The sequence below is a fragment of the Triturus cristatus genome, chromosome 3_1 (assembly GCF_964204655.1).
Source record: "Triturus cristatus chromosome 3_1, aTriCri1.1, whole genome shotgun sequence".
Taxonomy (NCBI): Eukaryota; Metazoa; Chordata; class Amphibia; order Caudata; family Salamandridae; genus Triturus; species Triturus cristatus.
The window spans coordinates 479,216,746-479,244,535 of record NC_140583.1 but is presented as its reverse complement, the minus strand read 5'-3'; the positions used below and the strand labels follow the sequence as shown (position 1 = coordinate 479,244,535).

The 27,790-nt window shown below is 43.7% G+C and overlaps 1 protein-coding gene and 1 pseudogene across 1 annotated transcript in view; both read right to left on the bottom strand.

Annotated features, from left to right (window-relative positions):
* Positions 1-27,790, bottom strand: part of TMC3 (transmembrane channel like 3) — a 530,883-nt gene that overhangs the window by 74,268 nt on the left and 428,825 nt on the right. Inside the window, exons 14-18 of the mRNA XM_085646348.1 lie at positions 14,597-14,725; positions 10,303-10,370; positions 9,203-9,331; positions 7,654-7,764; positions 867-992 (exon numbers count right to left, since the gene is read on the bottom strand). Of these exons, the coding sequence (XP_085502474.1) occupies positions 867-992; positions 7,654-7,764; positions 9,203-9,331; positions 10,303-10,370; positions 14,597-14,725 (563 nt within the window). The remainder of the gene's footprint in view (positions 1-866; positions 993-7,653; positions 7,765-9,202; positions 9,332-10,302; positions 10,371-14,596; positions 14,726-27,790) is intronic.
* On the bottom strand, positions 17,689-18,021 carry LOC146860434 (uncharacterized; annotated as a pseudogene).

Sequence of the window (27,790 nt, the reverse complement as noted above, 5' to 3'; positions counted from 1 at the left end):
AATACCCAGTTCACAGGGACGTATGGGTCGCTCTTGTTTGTTATAAATATTGATTGTGCAAAATTAGTTCGTGCCATTACCAACAGGTCGTGAACACAGGGGATGACCTGTCCAATGTACACACTGGTATCAGTGCAGACTAAGGTTTGGGCGAGTGTCAAGGTTAGAGCTAGGGTTATAATATGGAGGTTCATCGATGCCTTAAGTTGCTTTGGAAACATTTACATATATAGACTTCAGACGGATTGAGGACCCAGTGGTAAAATATAACTATTTGCCTTGGGACATGTGTATCTTACGCTCTTCTGGGGATTTCTGCTGGTTTAGGTTTAGGCTGGTATAGGATATACCCACACTGGCCCCAGGAAACGTTTGTCCAAACAGTATCTGGGACTTCACAGGGGTCCGCGGGCATCTTCAGACTCACCTGACGCATAGAATTTGAAGGATGTCTATCGGCTGTCATGCATTTGCTCGAAGTGAGTGGCCATAAAATACATTCCGACCGTCTTTCAAATGACAAGCATATGCTGTAAAATCCAGTTTTTAAACTGTTTCTATATTCATGTTCTGTGCCAATGTATGTATATACAAACGTATATTTATGTACAGCTTTGTAAGTTCAGTCTAGTAGTGGCTCAGTACTTCCCAGCCTTGTCTTTCTTGTTTAGGGGAGGTCAGTGACGTGCATCTGTCTGTGCTGAAGGCATCATGTGTATTGTATTCCACATGTTATTTTTTTACATTCATAGTACGAACTTACAACATCTTGATGAAGGGAAAATATTTTCTTTTGCTTTCACCGTCTCTTGGCCTAGTGATGCTATTAATTAAATCTGCTCTGTAGCTCAATGTCAGGTACTTACAAGAGAAGGAGTAGAGCAGGTAGGATGACAATGGGACTGCTGATGTAACTAACCACGGTGTTGAACCAGCCAGGGAAGTCAGACTTGATTGTTTCTGAGATGATGTCGTAAATCTTCTCTTGTCCACTGCAGGGTTAGAAAAAAGAAAAATGTGTTAAGCTTCATGCAGAGTTATTGATCCAAATCCATGTTCTTTCGACCAGTTCTATATTTAATACAGAAATATGACACCTTCGAATGAGTTAGTCCTGTACGTAGGGAATAATGAAATATTAATTTAATACATTATTTTCTAGCACCTAATTGTATAGCAATATGTGTGAAATAGGAATACCTTATTCTTGAATACATTCCAAGAGTTTGCCTTTTTGCTACAATTTGTATTTTACTAAAATGTGCACTTATGCTGCCTGTCATTTACATGATATTGATTGATTGGCAGTCAGGATGGTGGAAGAAGAAGTCCTTCAGTAGAAGGGTGGAATACCAGTCCTTTAAAGTTGGAAAAGAGAAACGTTTTTCGACTTTTTGTGAAGGTGGTGGGGATTGGCTGATATTAAATAAATAAATGCTAATAGTTCAAGATATTGACTTGGAATAGAAGGTCTTTCCCCTCCAGCTACAAATATAAGAAATGAAAGGATGTAATAATGAGGCGCGATATGTGGCGCGTGGGAGATCAAGGTTCTCTGTTCATTTGTAAGAGAGGATCATGTTGTACTGGTAGATGGTGGATTGGGTAAATCAAACATTTATGTGTGAGACACAGGATTTCAATTTACATGATGGATCTTGCTTTAAGACAGCGGTGGACCATTAAAACTGACACCGTTAGGTGGCACACTTTCTCTGGTTGGTGATTAGCCTAGGTGAACTCATTAGGTACATTTTGAATGCATTCCAGGTAGTATGCTGGAATGTTGGCCCAAGTGTTGTACAAATTAGCATTGATCAGGGTGAATCTGATATGTGACAGGTATCATGTTCTCTTCTGGTCCAACCCATTACTCCTGAGAGATGATCAATCTCGTCTATTCATGCCCCTCTCGGACAGGCCTCTTCTGAACTACATCAAACATCTGTTCTTAATCCCGTCACCTTGATGCACCATATTTTTGATCCACAACATATTTTGTCGCACTCAACAAACTACGTTGATGATATTTTGGGATAGAAGGCACTAACCAGTTTCACTGGCTTTCATCCTAACCACCAATGCACACTGCTATATGGACTATAGCGTTTCAAGGAACTTGCACAACCAAGGGCTGGTGTGAGTTCCAAGAGGGTGTTCGTCCTTTCTGTTTGATTCAGTAATGTAACCCAATATCTTTAGAGGATTGAATCACACCATGTTTTCACATATGTTGCCAGTATCCGATAGAGCCAATGGGGATACAGGGCCAATTTTACGACAAGACGGGTCTTTGTTACACGTGGCTTCATCCCACTTGGTTTATCACAACAGCAATGTTACAATTTTGCCATTGGAATGCCCTTGTTATTTTCTCTGGCTTGCGTTCAAGCTTCCCCACCAAGTCATAAGTAGTAGTGCTATCTCAGTGATGCTGCTCTCTGAAAGCATTGGGATGTGCACACATGAGTCCTAAAATCCACAGGGAACGGAATCACTATTTCACTCTGCACATTGTAGGAACGAGAAACACTTTCTAACGAAAAAGTATTTCCCTGTCTTCCCCAAAATACAATTATATAGCTGATGCCTTCCAAGCCTCTACCTCAACAATGAGAGTGTAAGTTTGCAAAGGACTGTGCAAATGCAGCTGTCACGTGGTTGGCAGTATTCTTGACCACCACACCGTCATATTCTAAGGCACTGGCACAAGAACAGGGGAGCGACCAAAGGGGTTCTTATCCCCGAATACACCTGTAAGTCATGTTTAAAATGATTGTTTCCATTCTGCTTAGGAGTTTGATGTTCACAAAATCCAAGATATTTGCTGTTCCCAGCCAAGGCAGATTGAGGTCTGATGCTCATATTGTTCTTCTCATTATAGTTTCCAGTCTTTGCCCTTTCTCCTCAGTTATTTGCTAGTAGTCCACTGAATGGAGATACAACACTGAAGACTAAGTAAAAAAAATGGTCTCTGTTTGTTGTAACAGAGTTGTTTAATACATTAATAAAATGGAACCTTGTTGGTTGTAATTGATACAATTTACCCGGCCCTGTGGGCCTTTAGGGCCTACGTTAGGGGGTGGCTGATATGTATTCAAAAGGAAGGTTTAGGCCTGACTAAATATGTATTTTGCCAGGTCGAACTGGCAGTTTAAAACAGCACCACAGACTACATAGACAGGCCTGAGACATGTTAAAAAATGCCACTATATTATAGTAGGTTGCACAATGAGTAGTGCAGGTTCAGTAGCATTTAATTTACAGGCTATGGATACCATGAAGTACCATATACCAGAGACCTATAATTAAATAAATGTGCCAGTGTAATGTATTGTAATGTAAGGGTGGTCTTCTATAGCGCGGCTGCCACCCAACGGGTATCCTGGCGCTGCCAATCAGGTAAAGGCCACTTATACCATGTTTTAGGGAGAGTGCATAGGTACTTTAGCACGGGAAGCAGAGTGGTAAAGTGCACAGCCTACAAAACAAAATCAGCAAAGCAAGAGGGATAAAGGCAAATTGTTTGGGGTTGACCTTGCAGAGAGAGGCAGATTCAACACCTGAACCCATTTTTGTTGGCATTAGGACTCTGTGCACTTTACCCCTGTTAATTAGCAGTAAAGCGCTTGTGCTGTACCTTTTTTTTTATATAACTCATTTTATTGAGAAAAGGCATGGTACATAGGTAAAGTAATGGCGTACAATTGAACCGTATATGCTATACATTGAATGGTTCCATGAAGCATTCATTTCAAAAATTTAAATTGACAATTCTAATTATACAGAGTTAGGTCCCACTTATAATATCTTCTCTGGGTCTTGGAGGTTCAGAAATATCTCCCTTATAAACATTCCACAGCCCCCATATTTGTGTCCATTTATTCGGGAACCCCCTGGCTTCGTAGATTGATTTTTCCGTCACCACAAACCAATCCATATCTTTGGCCCAGTCTGCTATGCTCTGCGGGTTCTGTGCCCTCCACAATCGGGCAATATTCCTTTTAGCAACCATCAGCCCCAATGTGACCCACGTACGTTCCCTGGAGTTCAAGTCAGTAGGATCCGAAATGTTCAACAAGGCCAACTTAATATTACAGTGGAGTACCTTTTAAATATGGTAACATTGGCATCCACTTAATTGGCACAATTAAGTTACTTGTAAGTCCCTAGTATATGACAATATAAGTACCTAGGGCCTGCGAATTAAATTATACAAGTGGCTGTAGCGCTCACAGGCCTGTACTTGCAGCCTGTGTGTGCAGTTTTAATCTGCCATATCGATCTTGAAACATAAACATTTTGCCAGGCCTAAACCTTCCCTTTTAAGACTTATAAGTCACTCCTAAGGTAGCCCTAACAGCTCATAGAGCAGGGTGTATGGTATTTACAAAGAAGCACATGAATATTTAAGGTTTTAGATGCCCTGGCAGTGAAAAACATCTAAAGTTATTTTTCACTGCAGCACGGCTAGCTCGCCCATGGATTAACACTTTTTTACCTTGTTACTAAAATGAGTGCTAAATTCTGTTTGAGAACAGCTGGAAAAATATTTCTTCCTCTCATTTTAGTTGTATTATAAAACTAACGTTAGTGGTAAAGCTGGATTTTAAATTACTATTTTAGAAATAGAAATCAATCCTTAGCACACGTTTTCGATTAAATATTGCTGGTAAGTATAGCGTGTTTACACATATAAACATATACACATAACAGAAATTAGTCTTTCTTCTTCTTATTTGTTTTTTTGTTTGTATGCGACTCTCCTTAGTCAGTCTTTAGCAGCCACAAGCCAACACGTGTTTCGTCGCTTGAAGGGAAAATAGTCCCGCGACTTTTTCAAGGCTCTTTTCAGATTAGAAGTAGCATTTAGTAAGCGGTGATACTTCCAAACCGCAGATTGTTTCCGTGGTGGCGGCGTCACTCTTATCAAAAATTTAGTTATCTTCTCTCAGTGCTTATTTTACTGTAGTGCAAATGTCTGCGTGACGCCTGTTGATAGTATCCGGAGTCGACTCCGGATACTATCAACAGGCGAAATTTTTGATAAGAATGACACCGCCACCACGGAAACAATCTGCGGTTTGGAAGTATCACCGCTTACTAAATGCTACTTCTAATCTGCAAATAGCCTTGCAAAAGTCGCGGGACTACTTTCCCTTCAAGCGACGAAACACGTGTTGGCTTGTGGCTGCTAAAGACTGACTAAGGAGAGTCGCATACAAATAAAAAAACAAATAGGAAGAAGGAAGACTAATTTCTGTTATGTGTATATGTTTATATGTGTAAACACGCTATACTTACCAGCAATATTTAATCGAAAACGTGTGCTAAGGATTGATTTCTATTGTAGAGGGCCTTTGCCCATAATTTTGGGAAGTCCGGTGGTTCTTCCTACCTTTTAGCACCGTCGAAGAAGGAATTCAGAACACTACATATGTAAATATTCTCTGTGGCGCAGTTAACCTACAACCAATACCACCGTAGACTCTTTTATACTATTTTAGAAATGTCACTTTTAGAAAGTTGGTGTTTTTCTGCCTAAACCAAACTTGCCTTTCTGCCAATGTCCCGGGTCACCTGACTGTTAATGGCCCTTCTGTAGTGTGATGATTATTTTTCCCAGACAATAGATAAAAGAGTCCGGGTGTGGAGTAGTGAGCATATTACTGCAGGATGGCTGGGGAGAGCTGGAACTGTGCCCTCATTACACGTCAAAGGGAGGCCTGGGCATGTACCCAGCACTTCCTGACTTCAGAAGACGCATATTCTGTCACTTGCAGTCACAGCTCACACCTGGATCTGCCTGTATTTTATTTCACTATAGAAACTAGAGGCAAACCCAGAGGAAAGGGAAGAACTGACCAGAATCTGTTTTATGGGTAAACAAAGGGGTGTCTCCCACCCTCAGGCTGGCACTGATTGCAAAAGTGTCATCCCCAGAACTTGATTTACTGAAGTCTTTTGCATACCTCATCGGATTATGAGCAAGCAGGGGGGACCTAGATTGGCGTCTCTGGTGCTGCCATACATATCTACTAAGGCCCTCTGCTCTGCTGACCTGAATTTGGTGCTTATACCTCGTACCACAAGAGTCAGGATGGGAGGTCACTCTTTCTGAGCTATGGCTTCGCTTTTATGGAATAACCTGCATTTACATCTACGGAATATTCAGAACTATCTTTATTTTATAAAGCAGCTGAAGATCTGGCTGTTTGCAGCATAGGTCTTTACTGTGTTGACTCTGTGTTGTATTAACTTGGTAGTAGGTTTGCGCTAGGAAGCCCCGTCTTGTGCTTTATAAGTCTTTATAACATTACATAACATAACATCATAATATAACCTGGTAAAATTCAGAAGAAGGACTGCCCTGCTACCTGAAGAAGGAAGCTGAATCTTCTTGCCTCGAATTGAGGACCCCAGACGTAACTCCAAGGGTCAGTTGATTGACCTTCTGTTTGAGCTACGGGGACCCACAGCCAAAGGCCTTTCCTGCTTTCAAGCTGTCCAGACTCACCAGAACCTGACCTGGATTATTTGCTGTACTCTAACCCCCCCAAGGGCTGCCCCCAAGGTCCTGGGCCCTTGGTTGGAGTCAGAGTGTACTTCTCACTACCTAACTGAAGGTTCTACCTAGTTTGATGCAATGGGGTACAATGGTCCGCTCAAGCATGCAGGTCTTGACTGAAGGCTTCACTGGCTCTGATGCAAGGCACTGCAGAGTCGCTACTCTCACCGAAGGCTTCAACGATCCAATTCAAAGTGACACAAAGTCCAGCAGAGCTGCACAGCTCCTTACCAAAGGCTTTATCGGCTTGTTTCACTAGGGAAACCTAGGGGAGAGAGAAGAACTGACCAGAACCAGTTTTGGCGGCAGATGCAAAGCCTTGCAGAGCTGCACCACTCCTCACTGATGGCTGTACCAGACCTGAATCCGGGCGACGCTGATCTCTGCAAGCAATGCAGTGCTGACCCTGCATCAAAGCCAGCAGATAAAACCTCTAGTTGAATGAACTTGGCCCTGTATCCAACTTGCGCTCTCTCTCAGTCAGCCTGAACTTTATCCGGTCCAGCGTGACCAGATACCCGCACTTGGCACTTTTCACCTTTTGGCACAATTTTTTTGTAAACCTTTCAAAACTCATAACTCCAGTTCTACTGATTGGTCTTTGTCATTTCGGCGATGTTTTATTTATTAAAACATCCTCTATAATTCTAAATTGGTTTGGGATTCATCCTGTTTTGTTTTTTCGCTTTATTACTATTTGAGTGCTGTATAAATACTTTACACATTCCCTGTAAGTAAAGGCTGACTGCTTTTGAGCCAAGCTACCAGAGGCTTATACACAGGTTTATTTAGTACATTTTGTGGTTGACCCTTCCAAGCAACTGATTATTATTAGAAGTGGATACGCACCCCCTTTAGCCAATAATGCAATTTCTTACACTTTCCTTCTGCATTTTCATTATCTTCTTTAATCTCTTTTTTCATAACATAACATGTTATTGGTGACGTAGTGAGGGTAAATATAATATATCCTGAAGTTACATTGTTTTTTTGAAGATGCAATATGGGGCAAATTAGTATGAATACAATATTTTTTCACATTTTATGTGAAGGTTGTGGAAGACACAATAACTACAATCACTTACCTAAATGGACCGCAGTTTATGGACGGTTTATATCTTGCAATTGAGAAGACTGTTGGCAGCATGCACAGAAACAGCATAAAGAGCAGCATTGCCAAGTAGAAGTTATTAGACCTGCAGAATTGTAAAGGAGATTTATTAGATGAACAGGAGGCTCGAGACGACGCCAAGCAAAAGCCGTATAATAATGAGAAATCACAGCAAGGCACATTTCTTGCTATCAGAAGGGCTATGTGTTTTCTGCACTGTGCGCCATGCTACATGCACCCTTTCTGGCTCCAAACGGCTCCTCGTTTGCTTTCACTTGTTATGCAGCAATTACACAGAGGCCGAAGAAGCAGGGCAGTTGTTAGCTCTGATGCCAGAGAGGTAAAGCGGATGCAAAGCCTCATTAAAATGCAGCATTTGAGCCAAACAAATTCTCTTGTGTAGCATTGCCCATTGATATTAAAGTTTACAATTTTGATGAAATGAACACATTTCACACTGGATACCATTTTCATACTGTGGGGAAAATAAAGAGGAGTTGCACCAAACGTGTTACTCTCAATGCTCCTCAAAGCTCAGATATTTAACAAGGGATGCCAGCGATTAATTAAACTGGGCAAAAAAATGACTTATCGTCTTGTCTTGATGTTTGTAACTTATTTTTAACATTAATCATCTGAGAATAACAAATGCTGCATTTTGGAAGTGCAAGATTACAGGCAAATTTTCTAGTTTAATGATATCTCGTTTCTAAAGATGAAATCCCATTTCCAATTCGATTCTTATAATCTTGTTATGGGTCAGCCAATGAGAGGAGGCGGAAGTCCCTTACTAGTCAAAGTGTGGGACGGCGTAAGTGAGACTGCTGATCCCACCTTAATCTGTGACGAGTGTCACTGATGGTCAGTCAGCCATGGGCACTTCAGCGCCTAAAACTGAAGTGCCCAAATCTGAGCATATATGCCCCCTCCTTATGAAGGGGAAGCCCTTCATGCTCTTAGCCTAACTGCGTGGTTCACGCCGCAGGGCTGTGAAATCTTCAGCCTGGCAACATTGATCTCAGGCAGTCAGGCACCTGCACATTTATCGCGCGTACCATGCCTGGCTGCCTGACCAGAACATGAAGACCTTCGCTCGGCCTGACAGACACTCTTCATGTTTGCAAAAAGGTGAAGGGTGTGGGGCCCCTCTGCCCTAAAGGACAGACCGTACTGCTCGTGAGTCAACCGTCCTGGTTTTATGGTTCTGTAGTCAGTTCGGGATGCCCGATTTCAGTTGCAAATCTGGCCAACTAATCAAGCCGTTAGAGATCTCTAAACGTTTCATTTGCAGATTTCTAGGTTATGTAATGTTTAATTTTAACTTTCTTGCTCATTGCTAATAAAACAACAAGCTTCTCCATACAACATAACCCCTGCATGTGATTGACTTTTATTAATAATATTGACATATGTTGCTGCTACTTTTGTGCTCAGAGGATTAATTGTAATCATTGTACATGAAAATCAATGAATTAGTGTCTTGTTTTTAACTTCTTTCTTGGTCACTATTTTTGTTTACTCACCTTGAAGCTCGGAACACCTGTTGGTGCGGAACATTGCATGTTAGCACTGCCCAGCTTCTCAGATACATGAGGCCTATTAATTTAAAAACATTGCATGCTGGCAGGCATGGTGAAAAGAAGGCACCCATCCTAAAACAAAAATAAAAATAGTAACTTTGTAGAAGTTATAGGTATATCAGACATGTAAAGTACAGCACTGGATCTTACTTATAAATCACACTGTGCTAAAACTAACTCAATTTAGACTCAGCATAATAAAGATAATGTATTGGTTTTCCAACGACCCATGTGCAATTGAGTGTGAAGCAGGAAGTACCCTGTATAGATTTTTAGGCATGTCTTAACTCATCTCATACACATATAGAGGGGTTTTGGGTGAGTCTCTTCTACCTTTGGTCTGTTCAACTGTCAATCACATTTTGCTTCCATCCACCAGTAAATACAGTTGGGGCAAGGGATCAGCCCACTTCAGTCTTTGACGCTCTTTCTTTAACTCTGAGCGATAACAATTTTCCCAGGACATGTACATCAGCCTTAGAGGAAGTGCAGTTATGGGTTTTGAGTGCTAGAGCAGGAGGTACAATATTTACTTAGCTAATGCTTTTTATTTTCCATTCTTCTTCCTTTTTAGTTATCCTTGCATGTTTATACTATATCTTCAGTAATTCAAAGTCGAAAGTAAATTTTGATTGCACCAATAAGAATCATATATTTCTTTGAAATGTATTAATACTAAAAAAGATTTCAATATCTATTCTAAGTGCATAAACCTGCTTTAAAATACGCAACTGATTTATTAAAAAATTAATGCAATCATTATATTTTCCTTTTTGTATTTTTTTCATGTTTGGAGTATATGCTGGCAAAAAATATAATTTAAAATAAGTAACCATCTCATCAGCTTGCTAAGGTCAGGCCTATTGGCTCCACCAATGCATGTTCCACATGCTAACTGAAAAGCGATTCGGTGGTGGGATGTGTGTACATTATTGAGCAATCTAAAATCCATTATCATATACAGATTTTTTTCATGGTCTAATAATAGATTTCATAGCTACCTATCAGCTTAGAAATTTGCGATTAGTTAAATGTTTACATACCAGATCATTCCTTGATTGTAGACCAAATGTAGTACATTCTCTGCAATTTTGAACTCTCCGTATTCAGGCTGCAAATAAAAGGTGACATAAGAAATAATACAAGGTACCATTTCCAAAGCATCTCCTAGAATCTAAGGTTAAAACAGGTGACATTTCTGTGCCGGAAACAAAACACCGTAATGGCGACTGCAAGGCAATTTCATTTGCCATTTATGATATCCCATGATTTTATAGCCATTATTCATTGCCATGTCAAGTGTCTTATTCTTGTGATTTTGAAATATTATTAGTTTCCATTGTTTACTTACTCTCCAGATGTTCTCTTTGTATAGTTTGATGCCCTTCTTCAGATAAACGGAGCAAACATAAAAGAGCTCTTGCACAACTGGATTGAAACTATCTAAGTAACATAAAGTCGGCCGTTTTTCTCTTCCATCATATTGAATCTTTTACTCACCAGTAATCTTCATTACTCTTAGGAGTTCTCCTCGTTAAAGCAAGTTCCCTCCCTCCCACCCTTCCTACACAATTATCTGCCTGGTACTTGCAGGAAGTGTGGGAGAGTGAGGGTCCTTTGGTATGATGCTACACGTTTTGTGCAGACATAAAGAGAGGATTAGCTAGTGTCTGTCAGAGGCAGGTGGAGCCTCAGTTCGTGAGTACTCTAACGGGGAGGACTGCCTGGGAGTAATGACGTGCCATTATGTTCAGGAGTGTGCATGCTTGTGTGCATAATGAATGGTAAGTGTCCCATCTGGGTGATGACTGCACAGCAGGCCCAGTCAGAACCTGTGATAATTGTATAAGCCAGCAACAATGACCACTCAAACACAGGTGTACTTGTGAGCTATGAGGTCGGTCCTTGGGCCTTTTTATTAACTCCCCCAAAACAGGCCATGACCTCTACGACTAGGGCCACAACACCCCTAGTTACATTTGTGTACTTGGGATGATCCATCTCCCAACCCAACATTCCACCTTCACCCAAAATGAAAATAAAATCAGAAATAGAACAACATATCAAAACGAACTCACACTTAGGAAAACATGTGTGAAACAACACTGACAAAATACTGACAGCGTCACATTGTTATCCTCAGCTCCCTGAGGTACGCATGCCTAGTTTGGCATAAGGTCTTTCAACTTGGTAGATGTCGCTAGTCTGGGTCTCAGGTTATAGCTGAAACTCTCCTTTCCGACGGACTTCACAACTGTCCTCAGCTCGCTCTTTATGCTGTGTACAGACCTCCCTGGCTGGGATGACATGCGAGCGGGCTCTGAGATGGCCCACTTGAGAGGTGGTTAAAACAGGAGACAGTTCAGTAGCATCAGGCGCAACTGGCTGTATCAAAGAAAGTAGGAAACGCTTTCCCCAGGGCCTCCACCAGCATCTGACATGTACCACGCCTTCCACATCATCATTGTCCAGGTCCTCTCCATCTTTGTTGATCTCTGTGCTCTCCTTAGAATTTACCGAGTTGGGTTTGTGTACTTTCTGAGAAGCAGGTTGCTGCATGCTGAACATTTCTTCCTGTGTGCTGGGCAGGGTCCTTGATGTTGATATGGCCCTCCACCCCGGTGGCACACTTTGGGAGTCATGGCTGATTTAGGGCGAGTTTTCTACTTTTAAGCACCTCGTGTTGTGACCACATTGACAGGTTCAGTTTTCACTTAGCACTGCAGAGCTGATTCCATATGTGTGGCACACACCTTGGAAAGTTTTTTTTGAGTGCCCTATCTGGAGTATGTTGGCCATGGACATTCCTGGTACCAGAAGCATGTTTTCCCTCAATTTCGCAGATAGGCAACACTGAATGACTTGGGCTCTGATGTCTTCATTAGCCAAGAGTAAAATGTGTCTTCAGATTCTTCTGGTTGTTGTCTAGGTTGATGCAATACGAACCACTCATAATCAGGGTTGGGGAGCAGCTCAAAGTGGGCTGATAGAGCCTCTTTTAGAGTAGCGTAAGTGAAGGGTGGCCCAGCTTCGACCACTGACTTTCCTAGCTTGTGAGTGTCGGCTACTCTAGGTGCAAGATTATGGGGTGTCATCTGTCGATGTCTAGCGCCACAGGCGCAAAGTAAGTTTCTAGACTGTCTTTCCTCACCTCCTGTGCAGATGGAGGACCATTCACCAAGAACAGTTCAAGGGCAGCTACTGATGCCATTATGGTCTGGTGTTGAGGTAGGAGTGGAGCTGTTTAGGCACATTCAGTGTAGGGTGTACCAGCAGGGTGCAGAAGGACGCAAAAAGACATCAAGTGGTGTCTCTCTGCAGGCCAAATGAAAGTTGTGGGCACCAACACAGGCAGTGCGGGTCTAACAGTGGGGCAGTGCAGACTGTGTGGGTGACTTGAGTGAAGGGTGCACCGCAGGGTTGATGCCTTGTTTTGTTGTTAGATTGTTCGGTGAGGCAGAGAGCGGCAAACTGTACAGGAAGTTGAAATGGAGACACACTAACCGGTGCAGAGCTCTGGGCTTAAAGACATGGCTACACCCTCTAGAATGAAGCCGGCCTGTAATGACAGTCTTTTTGTGCCACATGCGTGCTTAAGCGAAGGATAGCAGCACTTGTGCACCCTGTGGGCGGGACCAGGCCTAAACAGCAAGCAGGGAGGGCCACGGACTCACACTCAGGGGCACAGGTAGGTGCAAGTGTGGCTCTCTGGACTGCCACGGGCGGTAAATTGTTGGTCTGGCCCCACTCAACGGCATGCAGGGAGGCCGCAGGTGAGGCAGCCGGAGGTGCGGACATCTACAGGAGAGCACGGGGTGGCACACCGGTCTGTTGCCAAAGGCACTGCTTTTCTTGTGCAATGCCCAGGTGCAGCGGCATTCAGGGAGGCCACGGGCAATTCTGCCGGAGGTGTGGCCATGGAGATGAGAGTGTGGGGGGGCGGGCTCACCGGGTTGTTGTTAAATGTATTGTGTCTTCCAGACCACTCCCAGCCACAGCGGCAAGCAGGAAGACCACGGGCGATAGACCGTGTGTACAGCAGTCGGTAAGGAGTCCTTACTCCACTCCTTGCTGCCAATTGATCCGTCTGGGTGCGGACTGCAAAGCAGCACCAGTTAGAACGTGCGATAATTGTATTAGCCAGCAGGTATGACCTCTCGAACACAGGTGTGCTTGTAAGTAACGAGGTCGGGCCTCAGGCGTTTTATTAACTTGCCCAACCTCTACCACTAGGCCATATATCATGGGGTTTTAGAGGGAAACACCCCTAGTTACATTTGTGTAGTTGGGAGGTCCATCTGCCAACACACCAGTAAGCAGGAGGAAGGGCCTGCCGTCTGTAATAATCAAGTGTTAAAGAGTCCACTTAAGGCAAATTAAGGGCCTTATTACGACTTTGGCGGTCCAACCGCAGGACCACTGAGGCCGCATACTCAGCAATACCCCAATGGTGGTGGTCTTTAGACTGCCGCATTACGTGTGGGCCACCCGGCTGGCGGTTTGAGGTTGGTGGTCCTACGGTGGCATTATGGCTCGGCCCTTAAGTGAAGCCGCAATAGATGCCGCTGATGTGCAGTGCTGTTGGCATGCCTGTGCAACTTGTGTCATGCACCGTTTTGTGCATGGCACACATTGCACGAACTAAGGTGCAATTGCAGAGGGGCGGCACAACGTGTGCCCCCATGCACCACCCACTGAGCTAAAATGCCTGGGGGCCCTTTTTGGGACCCCCTCCTTGCTTTTTGGCCAGCTTTTTCATGGCGATTTCACCACCATGAAAAGGCTTGTGGAAAGGCAATCATAATATGAATGTCAGTGCCAGGCTTGGCGCCGCCTTCATTCCTCCCCACTCTGAATCCCGCCAGCATCCAGGATCCTGTCGGTGTCTGCGATGTTGTGGTGGGCTGGTGGTTGTCCTACCGCCAGACTTATATTCAGGCGGTTGAACTTTCTAGGTTACGGCGGTCTTACCGCTAACCACCGGTTCAGTTGTCTCGAGACCGCCGAACTTGTAATAAGCACCTTAGTGGAATATATCCCTCCATGAGCCATCTATGAGGTCTTCCTCGAAGTCTGAAGCATATGTTTGCACAATGCATTCAATCAACATCTGGAGATATGCATTTTGCTCGTTTTAACAACCAATATTACTTTCTTATTTCCATTCCTATTAGAATTGATTCAGGTTTCTATCAGTAGCGCACATAACCTGCCTACTTGCAGTCAGTCAAATGGAGATTACATTCAGGAGATCTAGCGGTGATAATAGATTGGATACACACTTGTGGATACTGTATTTTTATTTTAACGACATTTTAAAATAAAAACACTACTTACAAATTTGCTCTCCAAATCCCAACACCAGCAGTCGCTCAAGTAACGGACAAAAAGACCTCGGAAAAAATCAATCAACAGAATGCTTGCCACAGTAAAAATCATGTCAATAATGGACAGCTTCAGCATTTCCTGAAAAAGAAAGCACAACTCAGAACTGTCTTGTTGGGTTATATAAAATCAGTAGTTGTTAATAAAAGACTATATTTCAATATTCTTGAACATTTGCTCTTACTCGTGACCTGGTTAATCGCTATATATCACAGTTAGGAATTTGGCAGGTAACCGTGCACTCCTGCAGTTTATCCCTGATAATTTTCGGCAGGTCAAACCTGATGAAATTCATTAGGTAAAAGGTTTCCGATAATTATCGGGAAATGCAGATTTTGGTGTGCCAAAATCTGCATGTTATTTCTCTTACTGGGGACAAACTCCTAATTGTGAGTTATATTTTGGGCCCAATATATTCCAACCCAGCAGAGTTGGATTTTTTCAAATCCAGTAAATATCAGCCCAGACACTTGGCCGCTTAAAATCAAGGCCATAGACTCTGGTCTAAGGCTGCATTTCTGCATGGGTTTTAGGAGAATTTCTCGAAGGTATTCATAAAAAAAGGTCTAAAATCCACCATCACCTAAATGGAGCATCTATAAATTGGCGTTACACACACCTGGTTACTTTTCTAATTACATATTTTATAATGACTATATCTTTCTGCTTCTGTCTGTGAGTAACTCACTGTAATCGGGCTGGAAATCAAGAGGAAAACATATTTTTTCTATAATGCAATAATTAACATTTAGGTGGACCAGGTTCCCCAGTGCATTACATTATGTAGTCACCACTTTGACTCAGTATGTCTCCACTACTCAACAGGTCCATTATCCATTTGGCAAATGGGGTATTTATCTGGTGTTGTGGGATATACTTTATGTAGTACTGTAGACATAAGGTAGGGTTTTTGAAAGCTTTAAATTGTATACATCTGCATCTGGTGACGCTAAACACTTCCTTTGTATATTTCATAACCTTAGATCATTGGTCATCTTATAGATACATATCAGTGTCCATTACTCGTATGTCCGTAACTGATAATTCAGCTTCTTGGCTTCCCACTTCACAATACCCTGTACAGGACTGATATTGGTCTGCCTTCCTATGTCAGCGGCAGCAGTTCAACTACCATGCCTGTTTTTGAAGGTTAAGCTGGGAATCGCTCCTTAACATCAGGGGCCACTATAGATAGTCATGCATATAGCAGGAACTGTCCTCTTATGGCTCCTGTTTATTCCCTTGCATTTTCAAACGTGTGGGGTTCCTCGCAGTCATATATAAGTTCCATTTGTTTCCATCCTTGGTCTATCCATCTGACAGTTTTGCCTCCCTGTACAGTCACTTAAACTTAAACATATATAGTCTACATAAGGGTTCCACTTGAGCAAGGCATTTTTTTAATAACCCTCTTTGACATCCAGTCCCAGCCAAAGGTATTCAAGTTTATGTTCCTCAAGACACCCCTCAAAGGGTCTACTGTCTCTACCTGAGATTTCTGCCACCCAATCTGAGAGTTAATACTGCAAGACTGCTAAATAATAATGTTTCATGTCTGGCATGTCCAACCCTACATGTTCGTATGATAGTTTCATGGTGTTTCACTTCACCCTAGGGCAGGATAGCCCCCATATTAGTAGGCTATACGGTTCTTGGAATACCTTACATGGTGGCAAGCAGCACATGTTTTGGAAGACATATAGGCACCTCAGGAGTACAAACAAATGCATTGGCATAACTGTCCCCAGCACATGGAGGGGCAACTTAGACCAAAGTCTATCAAGCCATACCCCACTTCCAGCACTCGTCCCACATTCATGCTTGCATAAGACACAGATTGGAGAATACCACAGGAAAGATCTGATCCATTGTGTTTGTAGTCCCAATATTGAACCATATTCTTCAAATATACTTGGGAGTTTAGGTATCTCATCTGTGCACCTCATTTCATCTGTGTATTGAGACACCAAATGTTAGAGTACACACTGGTCCCTATTTGTTTCCCCCGGCGTGCCCTCCAAGCATGGAACATATATGCCAATGGCTCTGTTTTCAGAGTGAACTGTAAGTAGGATAAAAGTCAGTCTTGTTGAGTGCCTCGTTCCAAGATCCACTTATTGAATACTATATTCAAAGTTTGAACTCATTCTTGGCATCTAGTATGCAACAGTCTGATCCAGCTGATGATGCTCTGGCTGAAATTATATTTTTCTAGGACTTGCAACATGAATTCCTATCTATTTATACTACTGCATTCCACCCTTTGATGTTTTCTAAGAGGGAACTCACATATGCGCTTGTTTCAAACTATGCATAGTGTTGCAACCTGGGGCAAAACATGAGGGATCTGACTGGTCTAAATACCTCAACTCTGTCAGTACTCCCAATATCCTTTTCGCTATGGCAGTGATGAGGATCTTGGTGTCCACCAAGAACATCAAGAGCAGACTGTGTAAGATGTAAAGTTTTTAGTGCTCTTCCCCAGATACTGTTTCCCATTTACTATCTAGGAGCCACCCCATTCCTCAGCTTCTTTTTAAATCTCCAGTAACTTATTTAGCAGCGCCACAGAGTAGGCCGGATATAACTCCCCAGTTAAACCATCCAAGCCACTGGTTTAGGCAGAGCCTTTGTGATGTGCAAGTGTAGTAGGTGACAGTTCCTTGCCCTCATCAACTTAGTTTGGCCCAGTCTCACTGTCTAGGAACAATACACAATACACAAAGACCAACTGCCAGTGACACCTAGTCATGTGACTCAGGATCAGGCTGCAGGCACCAAATGGTTAGGAAAAGAAAATTACAATTTTCTAAAAGTGGCATTTTCAGAACTGTGATAAAAATCCAACTTTACCATGAAAGATGGCTTTTAATTACAATTCTATAGACACCAAACTCGAATTTCCTGTCTGCTCCCACTTGAAAACTACAGCTTACTGAATGTCATATGGAAACCAGTCCTATGGGAGAGATAGGCCTTGCAATAGTGATAAATGCATTCAAGAGTTTTCACTATCCGGTTTTGTGAAGCTAGTAGCAAATATTTTAGCCATATAGACCAAATCCCATGTCATCATCCGCTCCTTTAGACTCTTTCTCTTTTTCTTCTTCCTTCTTCTCCTCAGCAGGAGCAGCAGCACCTCCATGTGGGAGCAGCAGAACCAGCACCTGCTGACACCGCTACTATTCCACCAACGGGCATGCTTGTACGTTTACCATAGCCCTGAGCAAAGATTTACTGCAGTTCTGCGATCACCTTGTTGGCACGTTTGTTGTCTGTTTCGATTCCAACACTTTAAAGGATTTTCTTGCGGTTTTATGAGTTGAGGTTTTCATTGCCCCATGGGCCGCCAAAGGGTAGGCAGCAAGATAACCCATTTTGAAGTGGTTCCTTAGAGAGGCTAATGCACTGTGCATGTGTCTAGTACAGCAGCATGGTGGGAAAGAGCTTAAAACTGTAAAACTTAAAAGTACATGTCCTACTTTTTAAATACACAGCACCCTACCCCATACACAGCACCCTACCCCCTGAGCTGTTCAGGGCTAGGGGTGACTTTTATGTATGACAAAATAAGGTTTTGGCCTGACAAAAGACTAATTTTTCCAGGTCAAAATGGCAATGTGAAACTGCATACAAAGGCTTTAATGGCAGAACTGAGACACGTTTGAGGGTTACTATAGTGGGTGGCACAATAAGTACTGCAGGCCAACAAGTAGCATTTAATTTACAGGCCCTTTGAACAGGTAGTACCACTTCACTAGTGACTTACAAAAATATTAAATGTGCCAGTTGGGTATAAGCCAATTCTACCATATTTAAACGAGAGAGCGCAAGCACTTTTGCACTTGTTAGCAGTGGTAAAGAGTGCAGAATTCTAAAACCAGCAAAAATAAAGTCAGCAAAACAGGAAGTTGAAAGGCAAAAAAGTTGGAGGAAAAACACGCTAAGATGTCAGGTCCAACATCAAGTCAGTGAGCATGTATTCTACCCTTTTAAGGTCACACATCAGTTTTTGTCTTACCCGGTATATCCATCATATACAGGCTCCTCTCAACACTACATTCATGGCATCCCACTCGTTTGCTCTGCTTATGCCTCAGTTATCTGTGAAATAGTTTCCCAGCTCTGTTCCCAAGCTTTAATGAAAGATAGAATTTTTTTAAGATTCTGCTCACGGACACAGACTCCACACTGGAACACTGAATCTATATATACTTCAAGGGTATTGCCTTCAGTGTAAGGATTGGCCTGACAGTACTGCCCAGATAGTATATATCAGAGCATTGGTCCAGGATGCTCTAGCTAACCATATATAGTCCAGCTTACTGTATGTGTCATGTGGGGTGAGTAGAATGAGTATCGTTGTGTCTATAGGGTGAGTGTCCTACCACATATCAGCCAGGTGTATTTATCCTAACTTCTCTTGCAACTACTTTGACCATTTTCTGTCTGCTTGAGCTCCAAGAGAAATGCTATTTAATGTCTCTGACATCAAACAACCTCCTTGAAATGAAGAGTGTGAAGTGAAATAGAGACCATTTAGAGGCCAGTTTGCCATGTGTTATCTTACATAGGCATGTCTCTTGTAAAAAATGCTATCCCGTGCCTTGGCAATTTATGTATGTTGGTACTCTGTAATTTTTTTTTATAGTCATTCAATCTTCTAATATGCTAGGTCATCGCTCGCACCTTACCTGACTTATTTTGTCCCATGTGTGGTTGTTCCGTTCAAGTCCGACCCCTGTTTTTACCCTGTTGTTTCGTTGTCTGTCTATGCTCCCTTCTCTTGTTTCACACATACGTAACACTGCTACTAAACTCTGCTCTTACATCCCCAGGAAATAGGACCATTGTGAACTTTTACTGCAAAACAAATTGTTCCTTACTGTTTCAACTAACTAAGTTCACCGCTCTCATCCTCAAACTGTAACATCAAAGACAATATAAAAACATTGGTCTCACACACCCTCCGAGCTCCATCTAAAAAACTGCTTGTGGGGTACCAGCACTTTATGCAGCAATGTGTTTTCTGGTACTGGAGATGGGGGTGGTGTTCATATTGGGCCTCTGGTCTTCTAACACACCTAGTTTTGAGTATTTCAGCTCACCAGCCGGTTGTTGCCCAGTCCTGGTGTGCATAGTAGTCACTTTTCCTTGATTACTGTGCCTTGATCATTGATCAAGATTCTGCCTGTTGTGCAGTTCCTCTGTGTCTCCTGTGTCTCCATCTCCAGATGCATTATCTTCTAGGATTGATGGCTTCTTTTGGTGCTGTTAATGCCACTCTCATCCTTTTATTCAGTTCCAGGCCAACTCTGTGGATTGAAAGAAGTATGTCTTGCCATCAAGAAGAGCTTAGCAGGGTATAATAACATGTGCTTCCATCATTAACACCTTCAAAGGTCTTTTGTTGGAGCTGAATCAGCTGTGCATAATATGAAGAGAGTTTATATTCTAAGCCCTTCATCTTGGGCTCCATTTTCTGTTCTTTCTGCTGGCAATATTGTGACTCTGTCTCTAAAGTTAAAAAATCTGTAGATCATCCCTTGAGGAGGGACACCAGCAGTAAAGACCAATGGGCTGTTTTGATAGATAATAGCTCAGACGGTCACTTAGGTCTGAGGGCCTCGAGACCCATTCTTCCAAGAACAGTCCAATGGGACTTCCTCCCTCTTCAGAAACCCTAGGAATACAACTTGTTTTGGCAAGATCTGCCTTGGGCATCTTAAACCTGTACTTTGGTAATAACAGCTTTTTTCCATTTTCCAAATTAGATAAGAATGCAAGTACTCCATCATGTGGTACTTGGCTTCCTATTTGCTTGGCACTATTTCTATGTCTTTTATGTCCTTAGCAAGATTTCTAATGTCTTTATTACGTTGTTAATACGTTGTACATAGTCTGTGAACTTGTACCTTCATGCGAGTATCAGGTCAAACAACAAACCTCTCTGTCACAGTATTAATCACCACCAAAATATACTACTCTATGCTCTAGTACACATATTCTTTACTGTCTGCACTGTGTACTATACACAATGAGTAATTTTTATCTCACAGTTTACTCTTGTATCTTTATTTCTCCTGCTTTACATATCCCTGACTTTATCTCCCTTTCGTCACTTGGCATTCTATAGTTTGTCTATGTATTACTATCAGTCGTATATATTAATACAATACAAATATGGCACAGTTTTTGGCTGTGTGGGTTTCTTGCCCCGCTTTGTTGTGAGACACCGATACTACAGCATCGCACGATCCACGTCCGAACTGATGTAAGGTTAGCTAGCAGTGCTCACTTTTCTTTTACCAATAGTTGCTTTATACATAATTGTGCGTTCGCCAGGCTCCATTGACAGTGTGTATTGTAATTGTTTATTTTTAGGCTTATCAAGGCCTCAGTTGTCCACCACTAATCTCGTGGGTGGGACGAGCCCTGCAATTTTTTGGCAACTCGCCATCTGCCTTTTTAGGGCTCGCCTAGCGTTGTAGCGCGAATGCACTGCCATCGCTTTGCGAGGCATGCAGTATACACTACAGTGTGGAAGCTTCGTGGAAGCTTCGCCCACTCTCCGGCCCATCTTCTTCATTGGCTTAGGTTATAAATGCTGCCTTCCGATTGGTTTTAAGCTTGTTAGTTCCCCCCCCATGACAGCCATGTCAGTCATTTGTATCCTTCCATGGCTACTGACCCCTTCACTGCACAGACTACTTTCTTCCTGTCCCTCTCTACCCCCTCCCGCAGTCTGTGACTTCTTGGGGCCCCCCCGCGCCCCTCCCGCGCACTCCTGGTCGTGTTCGTGCCCGCCCACACTCCCGTTTTCAATGTAATAGGTCTCGCGTAAATGCGAGTCCTATTGCAATGCCAATGGTTGTTTTAAATTGCATGTGCGTCTAAATACTTATGCACGCTGATATTGCACTTACACGGGTGCCTAGAAGCCTCAGAAATATTTAGAGTGCTACATATGGATTTTCTGCAGAGGGTGGCGGACGGTCATCTTTCATTTGTGGGGGCTCTCCCCAGGTACCTCTTGCACTCTCACGCCATGGAGAGGACAATAGCCCCTAGTCACAGCGGCCCCCAAAGGCCGCAGCTGCTCATGTCACGCTGCATACGTGGGGTCGGGCTGGCGCAGTTGAAATTCTATTCCGTTGTACACTTCAGAGCGCCCAGAGGCCGGCCTCTCAAGAGGGGTGTGCGTCATGTGCAGAGGGCAGTGCTGACACACTCCACCAGCCTGCTTCACACAACCCGATGGGTCTCTGCATGGACTGTGGCCAGTCGTACCCTCTCTGTTTCCCACAGAACGAGTTCCAGCAGCATGCGTAGAATATTTGTAATTTAGATCTCAACAACCGAGCGCAGCTTCTCTGTGAGGGGCAGTGGGATTCCCACAGAAGCACCTAGGGTTATTAGCAGTGGGCAGGATCAGTACCGCAGCCAGGATGCTGGGCATGGACCCTGGTGCAAGCAAGGAAAACAGTCCTTGTCGCTGCTGCGGCGGTGTATTGAAATATCAGGGTTCAAAAGGCCCCTAAGGGCTCTCGTTCCCTGGTGCCATTGCACCTGCTGCACAAATAGTAGCCACACTCCTGGGTTGAATTCGGCAAGATGGGGTGACAATGGCAGCTGTGGTGGGAGGCACGTGCGCTGGCCACTGGTGGGATTCAAACCAAGTCCAAAAAGTCAGCAAAGGAATCTGTTTGCCGGCAATGTGCTCCAAATTAATAACAGTCAGCAGTGATTCGATCTCAGCTTCTCCATTTGCCTAAACAGTGTGATTCTAGACAAGTAGTTTATAGCACCCCTGCGACACCTTCTCTTCCAAAATAGGAGCGCTAAGAGGGTCCTACTTAAATAAAAGCCTTCGTAAAGAGAGCTTGAGTGATGAGTGCAGCATGAGCGGCGGAGCTCAACCATTCGGAGGCTCTCCTTACTCCGAGGTAGTCCTGATGCTGCTGCGGTCCGCGCGGCCTGGTCGGCTGAGAGCCGCCGCTCTGCGACTCAGTGCAGAGGCTGTGTGTGGACCCCGAGCCGCCTGTCCCTGCCCTGCAACCGCATTTCCGGCTTCTAGCAGGGAAGTACCGGAGCGCGGACGTGTGTGAGGAGCTTTCTCAGCCTCGCTAACCTGTGCACAACAGGTGCATGCACGGGCCGAGACACGGGTGCCCTTCAGTGTGACGCTTTATGGGTGTAGGGTTGTGGCAGTGTTGTGCTAAGTTGGGAAAGAGACCCTGCGTCTTAGTGTCATGTGCACTGGTGCATTTTAAGTTTTAGGGAATCATCTTTTGCATCAAGTGTGTTTCTCTCTGAAGGTGAGCGTATGTGTATGTGTGTGCTATGGTGTGAGCTATAGTACGGGGTAAGGTGTGTGTTAGTTTGTGTGGCAGGGTTTGCATGTGATGCAGTGTATGGTAGGGTTTTCTACAGTATTCGCTGCATATGTTGTTTAGTAAATGATATGTTATTTAACATGTGTTCTGTGTGATGAGTGAAACTTAAAGTGATGTTGAATGTATAAAGTAGGGGTGTAGTCCCTGTCCGTACAGCCCCTGTAGCGAAGGGGGGCTCCTAACCCTCCAGGACCCCCATACCTTCAAGGTCGTCTCCATTCAGCCCAAGACCAATGAATCTCCATGAGTTTATGGATACTCTGGGGCCCCATCATTTTGCTTTATGACACTGGTGTAAAGCATGGTCTGGTGTATGACATGTGAGATATATGGTAGATGGTGTGCTCTGTATCGCCCTATATGTAATGTGTAGCACTTGATGTGGGCTGCAGCAGTGTAGTACATGTATGGAATATAACCTGGACCACTGGAACTATGCAATTCTGAGGCCGCTGCTTTTTTAGCATAATTATGGATTTGCTGCATTTGCTATATAGTCTATCATTTGCTGCATAATCTTCAGATTTTATCCCCAAAATGTTTTCTAGATCAAATGGATCAAAAGTTACTAAAAACGTGGCGCAGTTGAAGGCCCTTCGCAAACTGTCATCTTTTAAAAGATTATTGCTGTATTTAGTAGTTACATTGGTACTAAAGAGGTGAAATATTTGCCCAGACAGTATTATCCTGCGAAAAATTATGAAATAGTTAGATAAAACTATCAACAACTATGCCGCCCTATGCCTCATAATTTGCCTTTTGTCTGTGCTGGTCAGCCAGGTGGACTCGGTCTCGCGGGTCCTGCTCTCGTAATAACGGGCTCGATGGCATCGGCTCGGATCCCTCCACATGCCATCCTGGTGGCCGGAGCGCCGCCAGCTGCAGGGCCAGGTCACTGCGGCCCGGCGGGAGTAGAGGCAAAGGCAGAGGCGCCATTCACCATGTACATGATCCGCGGTCCCACTCCCTGGACACAGCACTGTCAGGAGCTGCCACCGATCGGGGACTCCAGAACACTTTTAAGAGTGTGAGGATAAGTAGTGTGTTTCTGCTATCATTGGTAGTTCTGGCAGGTGTAGCGGGAATTGTAGGCTGCAGTGGTCTCCTGACCAGAGTCCCGGCACTTATATTTTTACAAATTGAGCACTGCCGAGACCCACAGGGATCTGGCCCACTTAAAGCCTAGCATATGACCCATAATAATAAAACATTTCACTGATTGCAAAAATTAAGGGTCATTTTTAGAACCAAGGTTATGGTATAGCAAAAACATTTACACAATTTAAAAAAAACGAACAAAAAAAATACCACATTCAAGTGTAAAATTCTGGTATACATTAATTAGGCCTGAGAGGAGTTCGACAAAAAAACTCCACCGCGTTCCGCTGCGTTCTGCAAGTGGCGGAGTGAGGTAAGTCACACTGCTCATGCAGATTTTTAGCACCGGGAGTTTGTCTCTCACTGTAATATCAGCGTGACTGGCACCCCGCACAGTGCAAGAGGGCACACCTTCTTTCTGCAGCTTGAGTAGATGTTCTACTCTAGAGGCAGTTTTCTCAACACAAGTCTAGGTTTCTCAATGCAAGTGATAGTGACCTGCTGCAACAGCCCGTGTTGAGAAATCTCGCTGGGAAGTGCTCTAGCACTGGATTTTCCTTGCTCGCACTCACCAACTTAACATTGGCGAGTTGCGAGAGAGGAAAAACTCCGTTCCACGCCACTACGTGGAGTTTTTCAGAACTCCACACTGTATGCAAAGCGCAAAGTGGGAAAAACTCTGCAAACTCCATCAGCAGAGTTTACCACCAAGGCCTAACATTAACGTGTGGTGCCATAGATTTTGGGGGTTTCTACCTGGTAGCCTGCGTGGATTCATCAGAGCAAACACTATGGATGGCTGTATATTGTACTTTCCTACGGGTGTCTGGCAGCCTACTGCGGAGGGCCAGGGGGCTGAGGAAATATGAATTTTGTGATCAGTTATGTCCCCTATCGTAGACCCCAACGGCTCCATGTACATGCTATAAGTACATGTATGTTCCCTCCTGCTCCAGTTTTGAAGACGCAAATATATGTGCGTCCACCATCAACATGTCCTCTTTCAGATCCGCCATGAATGGGTCAGATATTCCATTCCTAAGTATGAAAGGCCACCAACTTTATGTGGTTCACTTTCCACATTTTACAGATTCAGGCGAGTAGGCCCCGAATTCTGTCATCAAGCCTTTTCCTGCCTTCTGCCTCTGAAAGCTCCAGTCTGAGCCTACATCTGTATCCATGAACTTTGTCCTACTCCCTGCGCAGCTAACGGTGCCTGATCCAGCATATTGCCTGCCAAAAACTGTATTTCACCTTCAAGATTATCTCCTCCGCTCCCCATCCGATGCATTCCTGTCTAGTAGTTTAGGTAAACATTCCTCCAGCTACCGTGCAAAGGGGCCAGGCCTCGCTGTCCTCATGCAAGTAATTCATAGCCCCGTTACCATGGAATATTCCTACCCCCTCGCATCTAGTGTAGACACTTAGACGCTTGTACACGCACTAATAGTCAGTATAGAATAGATTCTATCCTAGAGACCTTTCCTTTTGGATAACACAGTTCTTTAAACATAGGATATTAGATATGATTTGGGATTAGGTTGACATAACCCCAGACTTCTGTCTCCACATGAAGAGCTAAATGTCAAGTCCCCTTCACTCTCTAGTTGCACGTCAATCACACGTCATGCGGCTGCGCGCGCATCTCTGCCGAATATTTCTGCTGACATTGCAGGATTCTTCTATGGATCCACCCACTTGTGACATCATGTTTAATGACGTATTTTAGTTACACCCATGTTCACGCCTCTATTAGTTACGTATGCACAGTTTTTCTGTATTATCAGCTGTTACGCCTCTTGCATCTGTTTCACTGTAATGTATTTTCTATAAAACTGCCTATCTGTCAATAATATACGCGCCCTTCCTTCCTGAACTTTCGTGGTGATGGAATAGAAGGCCCACAATTCGAATTGTATTCCTTTGTATAGGAATAAAGCCTTTTAAAACCTCTAATACCACGGATTCTGCCTCTTATTTTTACTGAGTTATTCTCACTAAGACTTTACCGCATAAAAATAGTACCGGTAACGAAATATTTACCACATAAATTGGCGCCCGAATAGGGACACTTTCTCATCTCACGCGCCGGCGGTGCGTTGCAGGCCCGGTCTCCTGCCACAGCTGAACGGACAAAAACGCGTACCCGCAGGATTTCCTGTATCTCCCTCCGGCCGAGCGGGGGTGACTGAGGCTGCGATCAACACCCAGACGAGGCGGTGAGAAGTGCGAAGTATCCCGACCAGAGCCTAGCTGAGAGAGCAAGATCCGAGGTATACAGAGTCCCACCAGGTTCCGAAGTTCCGAGTCGAGTCGAGTCCCGTCCGGTCCAGTTTCAGTTCCGTTTCGAGGCCTTCCGTTCCGAGCTACCCGGTGAGTACCATTACCGGGGAGGCATTTTACGTGCACATAGTCTGTGCCGGTCAAGACGGGTTTGGGTACACAAATCCGGTCTGCACTGTTTCAGCAGTGTATCTGTACTGTTTAGCAGTATATATAGTATGTCTTGCATATAAATAAGTATTATCTAGTGTCAGTATTATGTCAGTAACTAGTTTTCTATTAGTTATTATTGTTCGTTAAAACTGTTAAATGTTAAATGTTTTAATACGTTCTATATATTGTGGTGTGAATGACTGTTCATTATTATGTTCATTGTATAAAGTGTGTTCTAGAAACGAGATCTAAAAATGCCGCTCTTTTCGAAACTAAGACAGATCAAAACTAGAAAAGGTGTACTCGAAGAAGCTGTTCCCATTCCACCTAGGGATACTCCAGGATACTTTATGTATCATAAGCATGGTCTAGATGCCGTATTATTTCTTGATTTATGGGTGGACTACACAAAAGAATTACCAGAGAATCAGAGATGGCCCGCAGCAGGGACCTGGGATGCAGATTGCATCATGAGAGTAGAAGAAGAATTATGGAAAAAGAAAGCCAGACAGTCACAGAAAGATGCCATTGAATTATGGCGTAAAGAATCATACAGACGTACAGAAAAAGCACACAGACAGGAAGAGAAAGGTAGAGAGAATTCAAATAAAACTCGAGAAAATCTATTACTTGAGGAAGGTACCCGAGTAAAATCAGAACAAGTAGATAGACAAAGAAACACTCTTATGAATGGTATGTATCCTCTTCTGGCCGAAGGGTTACCTAAGGCTACCCCGGAAATACCAAAAGATTTAACTCCTCCATTGCTCCTGATAAAAGCACATCCCATAACACATCCCAAAACAGCAAAGGACGTTTTCCTTTCTTCCTATTTAGATGACGTAGCTCCCGAGTATGCTAATGCCATACCGCACATACCGCTTGCCGATGGTGTTCCACACCAGGAGCATCTGTCTGTATCCCCGCAATTACAAACTCCTACACAAGTTCCCACAGGTCCGTCCGTTTCTACAGTTTTTCCCGCATCTACAATCTCTATCCTACGCCCAACGAATCCTTTCGTGCCTAGCACCTCAGACGGTGCTACAGGAGGTACGACAGACATGTTTGCCACCCCGCCGTGAAATAAACAGACTCTTAGAGATTTAGCACTCCAACGTACACCCCAATTAGCGACATCCGACATGTTTAAAGAACAACTTGTGGATTGTAGATACGACCCAGTACCAGGTAGACAGGATAAATTGCTCATATC